Source organism: Gorilla gorilla, chromosome 2 (genome assembly GCF_029281585.2).
Source record: "Gorilla gorilla gorilla isolate KB3781 chromosome 2, NHGRI_mGorGor1-v2.1_pri, whole genome shotgun sequence".
In the NCBI taxonomy this organism is placed as follows: Eukaryota; Metazoa; Chordata; class Mammalia; order Primates; family Hominidae; genus Gorilla; species Gorilla gorilla.
The window spans coordinates 188,128,103-188,147,459 of NC_086017.1; the positions used below are offsets into that span (position 1 = coordinate 188,128,103).

Consider the following 19,357-nt stretch of genomic DNA (forward strand, 5'->3'; position numbering starts at 1 on the left):
TGAGCCAAGATTTGCGCCATTGCACTCCAGCCTGGGCAATAAGAGGAAAACTCCGTCTCAAAAGTGTCTTTTTTTTTTTTTTTTTTTTGAGACGGAGTCTCACTCTGTCACCAGGCTGGAGTGCAGTGGCGCGATCTCAGTTCACTGCAACCTCTAACTCCCTGGTTCAAGCGATTCTCCTGCCTCAGCTTCCCAAGTAGCTGGGACTACAGGCACCCGCCACCACGGCCAGCTAATTTTTGTATTTAGGAGAGACAGGGTTTCACCATGTTGGCCAGGATGATCTCGATCTTCTGACCTCATGATCCACCCGCCTCGAACTCCCAAAGTGCTGGGATTATAGGCGTGAACCACCGCGCCCGGCAAAGATATGTTCATTTTCTTAAGTGTAATTGTTTCACAAACAGATATGTTCATTAAGTGTGACTGTTTCACAGGCATATACATATGTCAAAACACATAAAATTGCACAATTTAAATGTGTACCTTATGTTAAAGCTCAATAAAGCTTTTTAAATAAATACATGGAAAACCATTTCAATATACTAAATGAAATCAAATCAAGTCACGCAAAAACATGTTTAGTACCATCTCTTTTATGTAAAAACACAACGTATTGGTTTGTTTATAAATGCATAGTAAAGTGTCTAGAACATTATGTAGTTGTATAGAACATTATGTGGAGAGAATGTCCTGGTGGGTCAGCTTTGGGATAGAGAGCATATCGATCAGTATTAGCTGGGTTATGCTACAATAACAACCCTAAAATCTCAGTGACGATATAACAACGTTTTCCTTCTCACTTATGCTACCTGCTCCACCTGGGCTGTCTCTAGGATGCCCTATTTCTCATAGAAACGGCTTATTTGCCTAGATTTAGTAGCACCTAAGAATTCTGCTCAAAGCTAGAAAAAATTTACACCTGTAATTTTCTCTTACATGTGTGTGGACACACACACCCCAATTTTTTTACTTCGAAATTTTCTATAACAAACACGTATTAATACCATAAGAAATAAGAATTATGCAGAACAAAAGGTCTATGCCAGAAAAACAATGTTCAAACACAAACAGAAAAGTAGGGTGCTATTCTGACCTTGACTAATATTTTAAAATTGAAACCTAGTGAGAGAATTGAAACAGAAGCCAAAAGAAAATGTGAAATGCTATGCCTTTAAAACCTTGGTTCTTAACATTGATGGCGTTTCTGCTGTTTTTCTATAAATAATAGATTACAAAATGGATGTTTGGCACAGAGTTGCATTTAAAAGAGCATTTTCTAATTCTTGACAATAGAAAAAAATACAAAAAACGATAGATGTTAAGGGCAAGATAAGATGTATTCTTGACAATACAAAAAAACAATTGATAGATGTTAAGGGCAAGAGGAAAAAAACTGCAGATAAAGTAATACAAGGGAACTGATTACACACACACACACACACACACACACACACACACACACACACACACACACACAACCATTATCACCCAGCTAGGCTGCATGCAAAAAACAATGACATAGTTTAAGATGTCCCATCATAATAATTTAAAATTTTTAAGAACGGTTTGTTCAATAAACTACTTCTACATTCCTACCCATAATAGTACTGCTAATCTAATTACAACAAATTGTTTTCAACAAATCACCCTGTCAAAAGTTTATTCTGGTATGTTTATAAAAGTAAAAATAGTAATAATCATCATGCCATGTATAAAAAGCTAATTTATTCAGTCACTGTGCTGGATTTACATAATTGCTAATCCTTAAAACCATCTCAAAAGCAAGATATCTTACACAAATATTTTCTTACTCATAAGAAATTGATGTTCAGCTGTAAAGTAACTTGTTCAGGCTAACATCCCTAAGAAAAAAAGTGATGCTTTTTTTCACTACAGTATGCCACCTTCTCATTTTTACAATTTACTTTCCAAGAGTGCCTAATTATATGGTGTTTTATCATCCATCCCCTTGATAGCAACCTTCCCCCTTCTTGTCAACACCTCAAATTAATTAATCAAACATCTACAATTTTCCAGGCAGTGTGCTAGGCTCTGGGGACCCAGAGGTAAGTATGACAGTCTTTACCCCTCAGGAACTCAAATAAAGAGTAGCTAGCACAAGAAGCAATTCTATAAACAGAGCTGAGGGGGAAACGGGCACTTCGCTCAGATTGGAGGCAGAGACGGAAAGAAGTGGGCAAAGAATGGGAGGGTACTGGTCTGAGGCACTCACTTGATTGAAGGTGAAGCAAATGAAGAGGGGAGAAGGTACTCCAGGAAGAGGCAACTCCATGAATAAAAGGGAGAAGAAACCTTACAGGGGATCCACGAATTTCAAAGAATGTGGTTGAATGTGGAGAGGAGACAAAGCTTCCTCCACTATGAAAATTCACAATTCCTGTAAGACCACCCCTGGTCCTCTGCCGCGTAGCCTCTATCTCACAGCATGCCGCAAACCAACTCAGCACCACAAAAATCTCTACTTTGAGCATCCTTAACTTTATAACCCTTTTGATAGGCCCTCCCATTGCAGCAGAGCTTCCGGTCTTACCCAGGAAGTCTACACGCCAGACATACTTAAGTTCAGACTTCAGCCAGCTGTGCTTGCCTTTGAGCTAGGCCACAGCTGGTTCCTTCTAGACATGGAAATCCTTCCAGACAGACAATAGAAACTTGAACTTACAAACGTTATGCATACCTATTCCAGGGGGATCCTCACTGACTAGAGGTACTGCCCCCATCCCACAAAGTACTTAAGAGTACTCACTCTCTTGCAAAATGTCGACTGTTAAATGCTCCATAACTAGGATTCCTGCTAGTCTTGGTCACCGTTTAAGACATCCACTTCCCCATGCCTTGTAAGCAGTATTGGAGAAAAAAATCACAATGGTGCAAATTGGTGCCATTGTGTATTCATGGTTACTCACTTCAGCTGGGCCTGCAGTAGGGTCAACAAAATGTTACCGAAGACATACTCAGAGGCCGGGCACTGTGGCTCACACCTGTAATCCCAGCACTTTGGGAAGCTGAGGCGGGTGGATTGCTTGAGGTCAGGAATTTGAGACTAGCCTGGCCAACATGGTGAAACCCCATCTCTATTAAAATACAAAAATCAGCCGGGTGTGGTGGCGCGTGCCTGTAGTCCCAGCTACTGGGAAGGCTGAGGCAGGATAATTGCTTGAACCCAGGAGGCAGAAGTTGCAGTGAGCAGAGATTGCACCATTGCACTCCAGCCTGGGCGATACAGTGAGACTCCGAAAAACCAAAAAACAACAAAAAAACAAAACAACAACAACAACAAAGACATACTCAGAATTATAAGCAAGCTCTTAGGAATTAAAAAAAAACATGAACAAAGGCTTTACTGCATTTAGACAGCTTCAGAAGTGATCAATGCCTAGGCATATTCTGAGAAATTACTGAATTTCAAGGCCAAAGAATCCTTGGCAATCTAGGTATAAAAAAATTATGCGGAGGGAAAAGTTCTGTTGGGCTCAAACATCTCCACAGCAGCAGTGACTGGCAGAAGACAGCGGGGCAGCACAGCAGTGGCTCCCTAGTATTAGCGCGCATTAGCAACGTCTGGAGAGCAGGCATAAAGCGCGGATTTCGGCTCCTCACTCTGCCTACATTCTGCTTCAGTAGGTCTTGGGTAGAACACCACTGATTCTCCTGTTGGGAGTCCTTGACTTATACTTTAGTACTAACCACCTGAGTTATAAGGGGAAGAAAATGTGACCCCGAAATAACACAGTTGTATCAAGTATTCATTTTTGTGTAAGGCAAGAAAAAAAGTCTCAAATATAAAGGGATTCAAGGAAGGCAGCGCTCACTAGCCCTATTTGAAAATGAAGTCTGCTCAACCAAAGGACGGTTCCAAATGAAGAACTCAGGAATGAAGCAGCTGTGATCTCAAAGTCAGTGCTGAATTTACTGCAATATAAAACTGAGCATTAACAGTTGTGGCTACAGACCACCACAAGGGAATGGGACCATTCTGCTCCTCACATGTCATCCTAGCATCCTCCACGACCAGGGAATGAAAACGGTTATACTTCACATGCATGGCTATGTGCTGGGCATGGGGCTAATAAATATATGCACTGTCTCATTTATTCTTCACAACATGAGGCAGGTAATTATGAATCTCCAATTTACTGTCAAGGACACTAGCAGAGTGGGTATCTCACCCAAGATCATCTGGTTAATTTGATCAGTTGGTCAGAGGCTTAGATATTGATAGTGACATTATTAATACGGGCAAGATTACTATCTTTTATGAGAACCCTTTAAAGCCATTTAATACTCTAGTATTTTCCCACCCCATGTCTGAATCAGTAAACTGTGTTCCCTCTGGGGACTTCCTCCTCTACTTTACCCCTAGTAGCAACTGTTATTTATGGTAGTTTTAAGATTTGTTGCTGGTCTCGCTGGTCTCAAGGAATTCAGGATAGATGTGGAGAAGAGAAAAGCAGAAGAAAATAGGGGTCTATTTTGACCTAGACCCCTAAACTAGTTCTTCTCAAACTTCCATGTGCATACAATTCACGGGAGATCTTGTCAACGAAGCTTCTGATTAGGATCTTGGGTGAAACCTGGGATGGTTTCTAGAGTTTCCAGATGAGGCTAAATGGGCTACGCTTTTGATTGGTAAAGCCTTAAATCCAAATCCAAACCAGCCTCTCTCTAGAGAGTTGAACGGGATGACAGGAGTGGCTCACGTAGCAAATTAACAAAGAAGTACTCTGATTAACATACTGTTTCTTTGGAAACTTCACAGGGATGAGGGTTTGAGGAGACGGATGGTGGCTGGCACAACATTCCAACATCTGAGTTGCTGACTTTCACAACAGTAATAGCAAAAATATGCCAATTGACTTTAAAAAGTAAAAATCAAAGCGAACCTCTTAAGAGGAAGCATGAAGTGCCTCATTTCTTTACCTTTCTTGGTTAAGAAACCAACGGACACTGCTTAATCACTGAAGATGTAAATACATACTACCTAAAATTGTAATAGTGACCACTAGAAGACAGACATAAAACATGTAATTACAAGTGTAATGTGGATCACAAAGAGGGTGTCCTGGGACATAGAGTGAAGGATCAAAACTCAAGTGTTAGGTACCCCTTGCCATTTGCAAACACAGTACCTGGGATTAGGTTGAACCATTTGAAACCGTCAGTGTTTGGCAGTTTCTGGCTCAGAAAAAGTAATTTCAGATGCTTCAACCCAATTTTTTTTTTGAGACGGAGTTTCGCTCTCGTTGCCCAGGCTGGAGGGCAATGGCGCAGTATCGGCTTACCGCAACCTCCGCCCCCCAGGTGCAAGCGATTCTCCTGCCTCAGCCTCCCGAGTAGCTGGGATTACAGGCATGCACCACCACGCCTGGCTAATTTTGTATTTTTAGTAGAGACAGGGTTTCTCCATGTTGGTCAGGGTGGTCTCGAACCCCCAACCTAAGGTGATCCACCCGCCTCAGCCTCAGCCTTGGATTATAGGCGTGAGCCACCGTGCCCAGCAGGCTTCAACCAAATTCTTTCTGTTACAGCACTTAATAAACTATCTTCCGTTGTAGTTACATATCACAAGAACAGAGCCTTTTTCTTGCTCACTACCATATATCCAGTGGCAGACACACTTCTTAGAAAACATTACTCAACAAATATTTGCTGACTTAAAAAAAAGAGGACTCAGGATTTTGAAAGGCAAAATGGGTGAAAATGGTCTTAAAATTTAAAAAGCCCTACAAAAAAATCCAAATGTCTGCTAATTTAGCAAACGGACCAGGAATCTGGCTTCCAGCAATATTAATATATGCTATTAAAAGTCTGGTAGTTCCATGAAGTTTATAATTGGATTTAGCCTGTATATTGTGCTCTACAGTAGAAAAATTTTCATCCATGTTTAACAAAATCTTCATCACATCATTAGTATTTAGTCATTAAATGCTAAAGAGCATAGGCTTAAAAATTTAGTTGTTTTCTGCTAACCCATAACCCAGATTGTTACTTACAGGTCTAGATTACTCTCTTTCCTGTACTACACTGAGTAAATATACAAAGCACTCTTCAATCTCCCTTCTACAAATTCTTAAATGGCTCCTTTTGAAATCATACACTGTTAGTGCCAGAAAGTGGCTTGGAGGCAAAGGTTTTTTTTTTTTTTTTTTTTTTTTTGAGACAGTCTCGCTCTATCACTCAGGCTGGAGTGCAATGGTGCGATCTCGGCTCACTGCAACCTCCACCTCCCGAGTTCAAGCGATTCTCCTGACTCAGCCTCCTGAGAAGCTGGGATTACAGGTGTGCGCCACCATGCCGGGCTAATTTTTGTATTTTTAGTAGAGACAGGGTTTCACCATGTTGGTCAGGCTGGTCTCAAACTCTTGACCTTGTGATCCACCCGCCTCGGCTTCCCAAATTGCTGGGATTACAGGCGTGAGCCACCATGCCCGGCCAAGGGAGGCGAGTTGTAAAGAATCCTTGAAGTGTGTATTAAACGAGTGTACATCAGAATTGACTGTTCTATTTGTCCTGTAGATATGAATATTTTATTGCTCCACTGTAATAGTAAACGGTGACAAAGTAAATTTACATTATAGGGGGCTAAATCTTGGTGTACAATAAAATCTTACCATTAGGAATAAAAATGTTTGGTAATATACAGTGTGCTTTATATAACCAGGCACCATTCTCCAAGGGCTTCAGATATATTAACTTTGTAATCTTCACAACCCATCAATGAGATAAGTAACTATCATTATCCCCATTTTACAGACAAGGAAACCAAGACAGCAACTCCTTAGGCCAAGCAGCTAGTCTGGACTCATCCCAGGTAGTTAGGCAGAATTCATGCTCTTTAAACCAGACAGTATATTCTACATCTACAGTATAGGGAAGTACTTGAATGTACTTAAGTGGATGGGACAATGGTCCCTGATGATTTCTGTGAAAAAGTGAGTTTCTGAATTCAATGATTATGATCTCTTTTGTATTTTTTTAAAGTAGGTATTGAAAATGCTTAGAAGGACATATGTCAAGTTGTTAACAGTGGATACCACTAAGGACTTGGTTGGGAGTTCGAAAATGAAAATTTATTATTTATACCTTGTATTTAAATTTCTTTAACCAGCATGTGCTCTACAATAAATATACCACATGCCAGTGACAACCACCTCCCACATTATGACACAAAACCAAACAAGCATATGAAAAGCAGCACACTTACCTTGTGCTACCATATTGGTCAATGGGTAGGACAAGGCATAAAAGATTCCAACGCACACTCCAAGTTAACCAACACTGTTTAAGAAGTAGAATGAACTTACCGCTAATTGACTCTTATCAGACTTCATTTACTTCGACACCAGATCTGTCCAACTTCAGTTTATTCCCACACACTAAAATATTTCAACCATTTCAGGTGGAAATATTAAAATCCATATTACATAGCTAATTTTTATGTCATATTAAACTTAACTTGAATTATTTGATGACTCTAGGCCATCCCAAATGGCAGCTCTTCATTCTGCTAGGAGTTTTAGCTATTCCTCCCTCTCTACGGGGAGCACTGTTCCTCATGGACCCAGGTTGGAAAATCAGATAATTGATCTGGTCCAGCAAGTGTATGTAAATTAAACCAATAAAAGCTTAGGGAAAAGGTCTTGTTTTGGCAATGTGTAGATTCTTCAAAATCCCCTATATTGAATGTGAGAGATCCTGGAAGCTGATCCTGTTTTTAAATGTCTGATTTCAGACTGTGAAGTTCAATATGACTAGATTTTTTAATGCAAGTCTATTTGAGGTGCTCAGGCAGTGCTTGTTTTCTCCACAGGAGCCCGGCCCAGTGGCAATCCAACCTACGCTTTACGGCTTTCTGACAGCACAACATCTCTTAAGGCAGCTCGTTCTGACATTAGATTAGTATGTTAGAAATTTTTTTGTTTTTTTTTTTTTTAAATAAGATTGTGATATCTTTTTTGGTATAGATTCCACCCCATTGGTCTTAGTTCTTAAAATATAAATTGTCTGCCCAATGGATCATACAAACCCAACAACCAAGAAACATTAGTAATTGTCTTCTGTACTTTACTAAACACTTTGTGTTTAATATATTTTAAATTGTAAAGAAATTACAAGGAACTCCTAAAAAAATTTAATACAAAAATATTACAAGTTAGGACAATTAAGCATTAAGATGACATTTAAGAAGCATGCAGAAAAAGTAGCATAGGGTTAACATTTCATTGATGACAAAGCACTTTGGTACAGCAGAGAAAAGCACCATAAAACTACCATCTAAAGTGTCTTTTCCTCCACTGTATTTTTTCAAATGAATATATTGGTAAAACAGTAAACTTTGATCTGATCTGCTACGGATTATACTAGGTAATAAATCTAATCCATTGTAAAGTGTTAACTATGAAATTAAAAATAATCCCTTCTATTACTGTTCAAATTAATTTCAGCTTTCCCTCAAGCTTATAAGGATTCTAATCCTTAGGAGTCCAACCCTTTTTGGAAAAGTATACAATGCAGGATATTACTAATAATCTATGCCATGCAATAAAAGTTAACCCCTTGAAAATGAAAGCATGTCAGTTCTAGCAACTGCAGTGGCTTATTTCTAATAAAACATAAAACTATGCTTGAATTTATTTCTGTTTAAGGAAATAAACAGGAAAAATAGAAGACCTAGAGAGTGTAAGTTCTTTAAAAAAAAAAAAAAAAGAAAATATGCTCAATGATTCTTTTTAAAAAGTCTCTAACTCTAAAGGAGTTGGTATTAATTAAAACTAGAAGGTGTCTAGTTGTTTTTCTTATAAAGTTTGTAGTAACAACTAGCTAAGAGAGAAAATGATTCAACTATAATTGGCTTGTCGTGAAGCAAAAAAAGGTCACCAAGAAGTTGAGCCTCCTGCCCTAATCTTCAACACATCTACACATTGTTTTGTGCTCAACCGTGTGTCTAACCAAACAAATGTTATCTAAGGTCTCTTTTTTAGCTTATGTGAAATAATGTCTTTTAAATACAATATTTATTTTTCAAAAGAATTAAAAATTACAATCCCTTAGCTGATTAGATGCTCTATTATACTTTAATAAAAATAGTAAATAACCCCTTCATTTAAAAAAATCTTATCTCCTGCAAGAAGTAATAAAAATAGTAAAATTTGTAATTTTATTATGGGCTTAAAGTATATATCTTGGGAAACAATACGTTTATGAAAAACAGTGGTTTGGGTTCTGATGGCAATTATAATCAGTAACACCAGTATGGGAGAGAATGAATGTGTTATAGGTTATGAAGGCTAACTCGGAACAAAAAGGTTTATTCTACAATAGAACACTGGAGAAGTAAAAGCAATTAAAATGTAAACAAACTGTAAACAAGAAATACCATCCCTCTCTCTTTACTTGACTAGTAAATAGTCTATACAAACTACATAGATATCAAAGGTTTTATATATGTACACAGCCAACATAATATCAAAATATATTTTATTCTGGACCTCTTTCAGATCTGATTCAAATTACAGTTGTCAAAGCAATACAATGCAAAGGGGAACTGCAACAACAACAACAAAAAAAAATGTGCCTAGAAAGGATAAAAGGGTCACTGGGGACAAATCATTGTGATGTGGAACCAAAATACATCGTAAGTGTAATTAACATGGTCCAGGACAGCATAGAACATCTATATCAGTCTTCCTTATACAATAATCATGAAAACTGAACAATGAAGTTCTTTAACATGTACAAAAACCTGTCATGGGCTGGTTTACACTTTTACAACAGTTTTAAAGTTAACTGGATAACTAAAGAAATGATGCAGACATTTTAATCCAGTGCTATAGGTAGGCTCACAGAATTAGACCCAAAGGATTTGTAAAAATAAAAATGGAAACAGTATAGCTACAATGTCAAAGTCAGGAAAGAAGAAAATTTACTTCCGTATTCAAGGATTACAGAGCTACAAATGCAGTCTGTGTGTTTTTGTTTGTAATGAGATGGATAAGTACATCAGACTAGATACAACATGCAGAATGTTTTCCTGAACTTATCCGGAAATTCCAAAGAAAACATCATGAAACAGCTTACAAAAAAAAAAAAAAAAAATATGCCCTAGTTATTCACCCTGCTTCAACACTGTCAACGTAAAGGCAGAAATAAAGAAAGCTATCAATACCTCAGAACTACTGATATAAGACATCAAATTTCTAAATCAGTGTATTAAAAAAGTGAACACTTCCTCTTTTTTCTCTCTTCTACATTTAACTAGAATCATGTTTAAAAAAAACTGATATTAAATGTGACACTTCAGAGCTACTACTGGAAGGAGTAATTCGTAACTTCCCTACCCTCCTTCCATCCCTGCTGATTCAGGAGAAGGGGGAAAAAAACAAAGAAAACAAAACGAAAAACCAACCAGGGTCTCCTGTAGATTTGCTGCTATTCCACAAAATGTTGGCATTTGCTGCCATGCCACAATGTTGGTCCACTGAAATAGGATTTCTGCGGAAACTGTCAACAGTAGTAATTCACCATATGCAAGTACCATCCTTATCATGCGAGAATAATCACAGGTTCTGTAGAAATGTACAATGTGCTTAAGATAATGAAAATTGTAGCGCTGCATTTGAGATTTATTTCTCTACTTAGCTAGTAAAACTTGTCATTTTTGCTCACTTAAGTATGATCATTTGTGATTCCTTTAAATAGCAAAAATGCACAGTCCTCTTTAGGCCTCTACTCAGTAATAGTTTACATTACTCTTAACAAAATCATTCTACATAAACAGATAGCTCCTTAAAAATAGTACTCTCTCATTAAATCTAATTTGACAGAAAGAAGTTTAAGGGAAAAAGGAGTGCTTTGTAAGTGAAAAAGTACAAATCTTTGGCCTTTCTCTTGACATTTTCGTATGTCAAAAAGCAAAAAACCTTCATGTAATTCAATCTAGTGATTACTTTTTGCACCATAATTTGTTTTTTACACCACAAAAGGAGGCACTTTCAGTATCTGTAAAAGGTATTTAATCCTAAAACATACTTACCTAGAGAATAATTAAAACAGAATTCAATACAATCTAGTATCTATTAGGAAATTAAGAGTTACCACTTCTAAAAGTCATTTGAAAGTCAATGATGTTATCTGGTCAATGGCAGGAAATGGGAATTGGAACAAATATAAGAACTTATGGGATTTCCTACACGGAGACAAAAAAAGATATTCCTTTATGTTGTTTAAAAGTGGCAGCTGCTCTTTCTTTATTCCATTTTAATCAATGAGTATTGATTCAAGTTTTCCTTTCTATTTTTCCTTATGATAAGTTTCTTACAGTAGCTTATACAACAACAAATAGCATAGAAAAACTACCGGATTCAATTGATCATCAGGAATAAGTTCTCAGAAAAACACAGGCGGAAAAATAAGCAAGAATCCCAAATACAGAACTTTACAAGCTGTGAAACTTGGTCTCTTGCAATCATGTTACTGCTCAAATTAGAGACAATCTTATTTCTGTCTATTGGAGCAGCATCGTGGCACATCAGCAGGCAATGATGATGTTGAGAACAGCAGCAAAAATAAACAATCGTATGCTCATGAAGAACCCAAGCCTACAAAATGGATACCTTTCAGAAAAGTATATACTTAAAAGACCCAAGACGTCAGGATAATAAAGCTCTGTATTTATAATCTTTTATATGTCCTATTGTGGCTATTATGCTTAAGTAAAATAGCTAAAGAAAAAAAAGAAAAAAAAAACAGAAAAGATGACAATATCATAAAAATGTAGCTGTCTATTTTGGCAGCTATATTGCAGAATTTCTTGACTATCTTTTAATCAGCTGGGAAAAAGTCAATAACTGTATGCAAATGAATAAACTGTCCATATCAAAATACAAAAGTACTATCAATAATCACCTCTGACTTTCAGATTTAAATTCAGTGCAATTGACAAATGCATCACTAAAGGAAAATGCAGCTTAAAAGATACTCAAAACATTTGTGTCTATTCCTGGGAGCACATTTTAAAATTATTGCACAGATTTTTTTAATTTTTATTTATTTTTTTTAAACAATAACAGAGGTCAACCACAGATGTGGACCTCCAGCAATAAAAGCAGGAATTCAAGTGCCAGATACTCAGCATATTAGGTTTCCTACGTAAGTCACAGGGTAATATGTTCTAAATATCTCTAATGTGATCCAAAACCCTAAAAAGAGCTGGCACAAAACCATCGTGAATGACTGCCTCTCTTGATGTAAATTTTTAAAAATATTATTACAGTATCATAGTCCCCACTAACAACAACTGGGGTACATATAACAATGTATTGTGAAATTAAGTGTATTTATTCTCTTTACCAATAGCAAATGCTACCCTACCTTAGTAAAACCAAGACTTGCTTCAATCAATGCTGTTTTGTAAAAATAGCAAAGCAACGAATGCTGAAAATCAAAGCTGCATTACTTGGGTTAAATCAGTTTCTACTTAGAACACAGGTTAAAATTTTAGTACTAAAAGGCCTCAAAATAATTAGTGACAGAAATAGTGTTATTAATTTGCTAAGCTCAACAATAAGCAATTCCTTAATTAAAATCTCCGAGATATAAATTTGATGACTATTCTCTTCAGAAATGACACACCTGGATTATGTTAATCATGACAAGCCTTATTAGTCACACATATAAACATGGCCTCATGCAATCATTTGTCTGTATATGTTACTCTAAGTTGCATGAGCACAAGGTTTAATATCTATATCTTTAAGAAAATACTTGATATTATAAACAGAGTAAAAGACATGATATAGTAGTGATTACTGAAAAAAAAAATTAGCAGCTTAAATCTATCTATATTTGAAAAAACGTAGTCACAAGTACCACAAATGCAGAATCAGAGCAGCAGGAAGAAGGTTAGTGCAATTATACTTTCATAAAAAAAATTCTGAATCACTGCTATTTAAAAACACCTTGAAGCAAGTCTTTTGTTTGAGATTGTTTTTTAAACTAAGGTAGCAAACATTTTGCCATGTAATGGCAGTGTTATATGCCGTTATCTTGCTTTGTATAAAGAAAACAACATGAGAGATTTTTAATACTGGAGTTTGGTTACATTACATATTTAAGCTTCTACACAGAATGATGGACACTTCGAGAAGCTAATCCTTATCCAGAAACATTTTAATCTCTTAAAAAACAAAGCAAAACAAACAAACAACAAAAAACCCAAAACTACGTTGCTCCTTTTCACAATAGTGCACATTTTTACCATAATTTAGTTATGGCTACAAAACATCAGAAGATTTTTTTTTTTAATGTATCTTCTCTATGGTAATTAAAAAAAAATTTGTGCCCTTCTAGTCTTTAATTGGCAGAAATATGTCCCAAAAAAGAAACTATTGCATTTAAGCCACATCACCAAAAAACAAAAGAAAAAAAAAAAAAAGCAAAACAAAAAAACAAAACCAACAGAGCATAATACCCTTTTACTGATGTGTCTTACAGATTGACATGACCAAAGTCATAGGTTTTCATTTAATTTCCAATTCCCCCTTCCACAACATGCACCAACTGAATATATGCTCTGGGAGCCATAAAATGTACCAAACATCTACCTCTTCAAAAGAATGCATTAAAATATTTTAAAGAATTTTTTGTTTAAAAGGTGAAAAAAATATAAACAAGAAACTGATTCACTCCCTTACTTCATGCATCCATAATCTAAACCAAAAACGAAATTTTAAAGCAAGAACAAACTACTGCTGCAAGTTTTTGTAAGTCCATTTTCTCTGTACATACAAACTGCTCACTACTGAAGGGAAAAAAAGAATATAATCCATGGTGTCTGCTGATTCAAAGGGGAGAAACAAGGCTGTCATTTAGTATCCAAAAACTGGTACATGTATGTTCTGCTTTTATAATGTATATTTTTCTCTCTTCTGTTTTTCATATCCAAAACTTCTAAATGCTATTTTAGGGGCACAGCAGATTAGATTCCAGCACTTGGTGAACAGAATTCACAAGCTGTGACAAAACTCTGTCATCTTCAGGGTGCAATTTTGTTTATATACACTGTATGTATATATTTCTTTTAGATTTGGCTGTAGTGGACTGGCCATGGTTCAAGTGGGACTATAGCAGTACATGGGTCAGGGACAGTCATTTTGGCTATGTACACATTCATAGTCGGTCCATGGCTTCCAACTAGTAGCGCTATTTCCGAAGGTCTAATACACAAACCTGTAAGAAATTAAAATAATCAACCAGTTTATTCAGAATTTTATTGTACATTTTATGTTTAACTTTTCTATAGTACAATTTGAAATGTTTCTTAGTTCCAAGTTTATAAAATTGGTAAAGCATAATAATCATGGAAATGAGCACTTAACTGACAGAAATCAGACAGATCATTTAAGCAGATCAAGAGAACAACCATGAGCTCAAACTGTGGGGGAAGAACCACGGCTAGGATTTTTATACTCTCTGTTGATTAAAAAGGAGGGGGAAAATTCTCAAAACAGACCATTTCCTATCTATTGGACCCTAATGAAAGATATCACAGATTATATTCAGCTACAGCATCAGTAAATAGCTACCCTTTTCCCCCCTTCTGTTGCTTCTACAGCTTTGGAAGCCATATTTGCATTGTTGTAAAGAGTTGGCTAACCTCATCCTGAAAATCTTTCAGTATCACACATTCCTCAACACAGGAACCAACTGCCTCTAGTTCTGCCTTCCCTGGGCCAAAAAAACTCTTCTGTGAAGAGGAGAAGGTAGAAATACACATTAAACATTTCAATCCTTCTCAGAATGTTCCTCTGGTATACCTAATTTCATAAATGAAGGTTCATATTAAAAATAACTGTCCATTTCTAGATTATAAGGTATTTGGTAAGGACAGCCTAAATTCTGTTCACATTATTTGAATCCAATGCACATGAAAAGTTTACAGCCTCAGGAAAAAAAAAATCAGTATCATACCTTAAAATTTATTTTGAAAAAAACACTTTGGTATCACTAACAATAAGCTGCATTCTGATGTGAATACCCACCCACACCCTCTTTGGAAACACTTTACTATACTTACTGAACCATCTGATGCACTGGCTCCAACTTTGTCTCCTGCTGCATTCCAGCAAACTTCAAATATTCCACCTGTTCCCCTATAGCTGTGAACTAGAGCACCTGTCTAAAAGAATGAAAAACAAAATCTCAAAAATCATAATACATATTATAATAAATCCAAATGCTGAAATAAAAATATTACATAGCTTTATTTCTAGCAATCAGAGGAGGGACTTAGCTTCAACTATAAAAATAAGTTCTGAAATTCTAGAAGTGTAATATGATCCCTTTACAAAAAGATAATACCAGCCTGTTCTCAAAAGATTACTCACACACATATTCAGTTTCTCCAGTCTTGATAACCATTCTTGGCTAAGGTATCTGGTCTCTCTGACATAGCCAACAATAGCTAGAAGTAAAGAGTCAGTCTATCACACGAAATAAGTTTTTGTTGTTGCTAAATGATACATGAGTCTAGCTAACATGTAGAGAAGCAAAATAAATTCAGAATTTCTTTGACAAAACATCTTAAAGAGGAAGTATAACAAACTAGTAAAGATAATTCCAGTATAAGTCTGTTATTCACTCTATATTTACTGACCAGTTCCTAAGCTAGGGGATTATAAAAGAAGCTAAAATAATGTATGTATGTTCCTTTTTTTTCTTTAGACAGGGTCTTGTTCTGTTACCCAGGCTGGATGCAGTTGTGCAATCATAGCTCACTGCACCTTCTAACTCCTGGGCTAGAGTGATCCTCCCGCCTCCACCTCCCTAAGTAGCTAGGATTACAAGTGCATGCCACCATGCCCAGCTGATTTTTTAAAAATTATTTGTAGAGACAAGGTCTCACCGTGTTGCCCAGGCTGGTCTTGAACTCCTGGCCTCAAGCAATCCACCCACCCTGGCCTCCCAAAATGTTGGGATTATAAGCATGCGCCACAGTGCCCAGACAGATATGTACACTATTCTTGAAAGACGTTATATGTTTAAACAAAAAACACAGGCAGGAATACTAACAATGTAATCATTCATTAAGCTGAATCATAAATGTAACAATGTTATTTTATTATTCAGCTGCTACTGAAGAATTAAAACTCAATCCAAAAATATATTCTCCTATGAAACCAGTCAATATAACAGGACAAAGATCACAGGTCCTGTTATGAAAACTGAAATATATGCTTCAGGTGTTCAGCCCTGACAAATCAGAAAAGTAACCTCTGCAGCTTTATGGTAACCTAAAGTCAAGCTAGAGGTGGCAGATCTACTTAAAAAAAACATGGCAACAAACCATGCACCTTGAAAATACCTCCCATTCAGCCTATCCAAGATGACAATTAAGCTGGAAGAATGTTTGACCGAGCTTTCCTCTTCAAATTTAGCCCAGTAATGTGGCACAAATCACAGATGCATTGGTACTGACACATTGCTACTGATTATCAGGCTGGGAAGGCTCAACTGTTTTGTTTACTTAAAATTTCTCATAATTTATGAGATTAAGTTCAAGTATAGTAGGCTTTGAGTATCTATAGTTAATGAGGAGAGAAAAAAGTAGAACCAACAAAATCTAGTTTGCTGAGATATAAAAAATAAAATCTATAGTCAACCTACAGACATTCAATCTACAGCCAACTTGGGGGTTAAAAAAACAAAACAACTTTTTATAAAAAGCACTTACCAATCTCTAAGCTTGAACTGGGCTATAACGAACCAAAACATTATGGGCAACAAGGCAGAGCTAAGACATTTAAAAAGGCCAATGGCTCAGATCATCGGCATCTACCTCAAATTTGTATGTATGCTGGCACAAGACTTCTACAATTTACTCATCAAATGCTTAGGCAACTCATCATACAAGAAAGGGGAAAACAAAAAACCTGGATGTATATACAACAATAGGATAATGATTTTCTCCTGCACTGAAAATTCACTGTTTTACTATTTTCAAAGTTTGAAAAAGTAAGACTTTTGGTACACAATAGTGAAAACAAAATAATATGAACAGTTGGTCAAATGCCCTTCAATGTCTTGTAGTATCTTCCATCAGCACTCTACAGTTCTATGCCCAAATTTCATTGAAATTGATTTTGTCACAATGGACTAAATAAGTTCACTGAAAATGTTCTAAATGTGAGCAACAACTAGTATATAAAACGAATATATTTTTTAAAAGAGGTCATTCACAGTAACATAAAAACCATAAGGCACCTCAAAACACATTAGGAAAAAAGATCCTTAGAGAAATTATAAAACTTTACCAAAGGAATAAAAGACAAATAAATGGAGATATAACATATTTATGGGTGATAAAACTCAGTAACAATTTTCCCTAATTTCACCTATAAATTCAAGGCACTCATAAACAAAATCCAAAATTGTGTGCTCTGTTGTGGAAATATGGATGACTAAAGTGTCAAGAACAGAAAAACAGTTTTGAAGAATAATAACAAGAGGGATTATAAAGTTAGAATTATTAAAACTATGCTGTTGATTCAGATAAGGCAAATACATAAATGGAATAAAAGAGAAGGTAATAAACAAACTGCATATACATGAACTAGGTATATGAAACTGGCATTATGAAAACAGAAAGGGGACAATGAATGGTGCTAAGACAACTGACTACCCAAATGGAAATATCTGTACCTCACACCATATATAAAAATCAGTTCCAAAGGGGCTAAAAAAATAAATGTAAAGGAATCAAACTTAGATACTTCATGAAAAAATATCAGACCTCAGTGATATCTACAAGGAAAAATGTATTAAGCTATGAAAAAAAAAAAGCTATCAAAAAAGAAAGATCTAGCCGGGCACAGTGGCATGTGCCTGTAGACCCAGCTACACAGAATGCTGAGGTCAAAGGATCTCTTGAGCTCAGGAGTCCAGCCTGGGTAACACAGCAAGACCCTATCTCTAAAAATAACTAATTTTAAAAAGAGAAAGATAAATACATCTAAACATTAACATTAAAAACTTTCATATGATCTGGGCGTGATGCCTCATGCCTGTAATCCCAGGATTACTTTGGAAGGCTGAGGCAAGTGGATCCCTTGAGCCTAGGGGGTTGAGGCCAGACTGGGCAACATGGCAAAACCCAGTCTCTACAGAAAAATACAAAAATTAGCGGGGTGTGGTGGCATGCAGCTGTGATCCCAGCTACTTGGAAGGCTGAGGTGGGAGGATTAGCTAAGCCCAGGAAGGCCAAGGCTGCAGTGAGCTTTGATCTGCCACTGCATTCCAGCCTAGGCGACATAGTGAGACTCTATCTCAAGACAAAACAAAACAACAACCAAAAAACCCCACAAAACTTCTATGTGATAAACACTCCACATGAAGAAAATAAAAAAGAAGGTACTGGGAGATCACTGGAATCCATATAACCGGGAAGGATTAGTACCCAGAATGCATAATGAACACTAATCAGTACAGAATATAAAACAATTGAAAAATTGTGGTGGTGGTGGTGAACTAAAATGCTAAAGTCCAACTGTATAATAACTATTTGAAAAGATATTTAAACTAATTGACAATCAAGAAAATGTAAATACAAAATGTTTCATATCCATGTAATTGGAAAAATGTTTACCAGTCTGATAACCTAAGGTTAAAGGAAAATGGGAAATCCTAAATGTTGTGATTAGAAATGTAAATGGGTGTATGCACGTTGAAGAGCAGTTAGGCACAAGCACGTAAATATACCGTATGGGCCATGACTTCCACTTACAGGATATGCTATGCACAGGTGTGTGTGTGTATGTGTGTGTGTGTGTGTGTGTATATATATATATATATATATATAGAGAGAGAGAGAGAGAGAGAGAGAGAGAGAGACAGAGAAGCGTTAAAGAAACTTTCATTCACGTGCGCAAGAAAACGCGTAAGGATGTTCCAGCAATGTTGTACATTTTTAAATCCCCCAATAGGAAAATAAATTTGAAAATTAATATATTCATATTATGAATATATTATTAATGAATATATTAATATATTCATATAATGCTCTGGAATAGTCTAAATAAATAATCATTCTAGAGGTACAAGTATTAATGTGATATTTCAAAGAAGTGGTAAAAAACACTAGCTTGAAAAGACATACAATAGAAGATTCACAACAGCATGATTAATTACAATTTTACCACAGAAAATAGTAGTATATATCATTTATCATGGGAATGACAGGCACTCTCTTCAGGATTGCTATAGCCTCTAGGAAGGAAGAGGAAAATGGAGGTGAACACTTTATCTGTATCTATAACATTTTATCAGGTAAAAATAGGAA

At 36.3% G+C, this 19,357-nt stretch overlaps 1 protein-coding gene across 8 annotated transcripts in view; it reads right to left on the reverse strand.

The window, feature by feature from the left end:
• Positions 1-9,484: 9,484 nt before the first annotated feature.
• TBL1XR1 (TBL1X/Y related 1) overlaps positions 9,485-19,357 on the reverse strand; it is a 173,460-nt gene continuing 163,587 nt past the window's right edge. For all 8 annotated transcript variants that reach the window (XM_019024155.4, XM_063704393.1, XM_055381798.2 and 5 more), the window contains 2 exons: positions 15,098-15,199; positions 9,485-14,250 (listed from right to left, as the gene is read on the reverse strand). In XM_019024155.4, the coding sequence (XP_018879700.1) occupies positions 14,224-14,250; positions 15,098-15,199 (129 nt within the window). In that variant the 3' untranslated portion in view covers positions 9,485-14,223. The remainder of the gene's footprint in view (positions 14,251-15,097; positions 15,200-19,357) is intronic.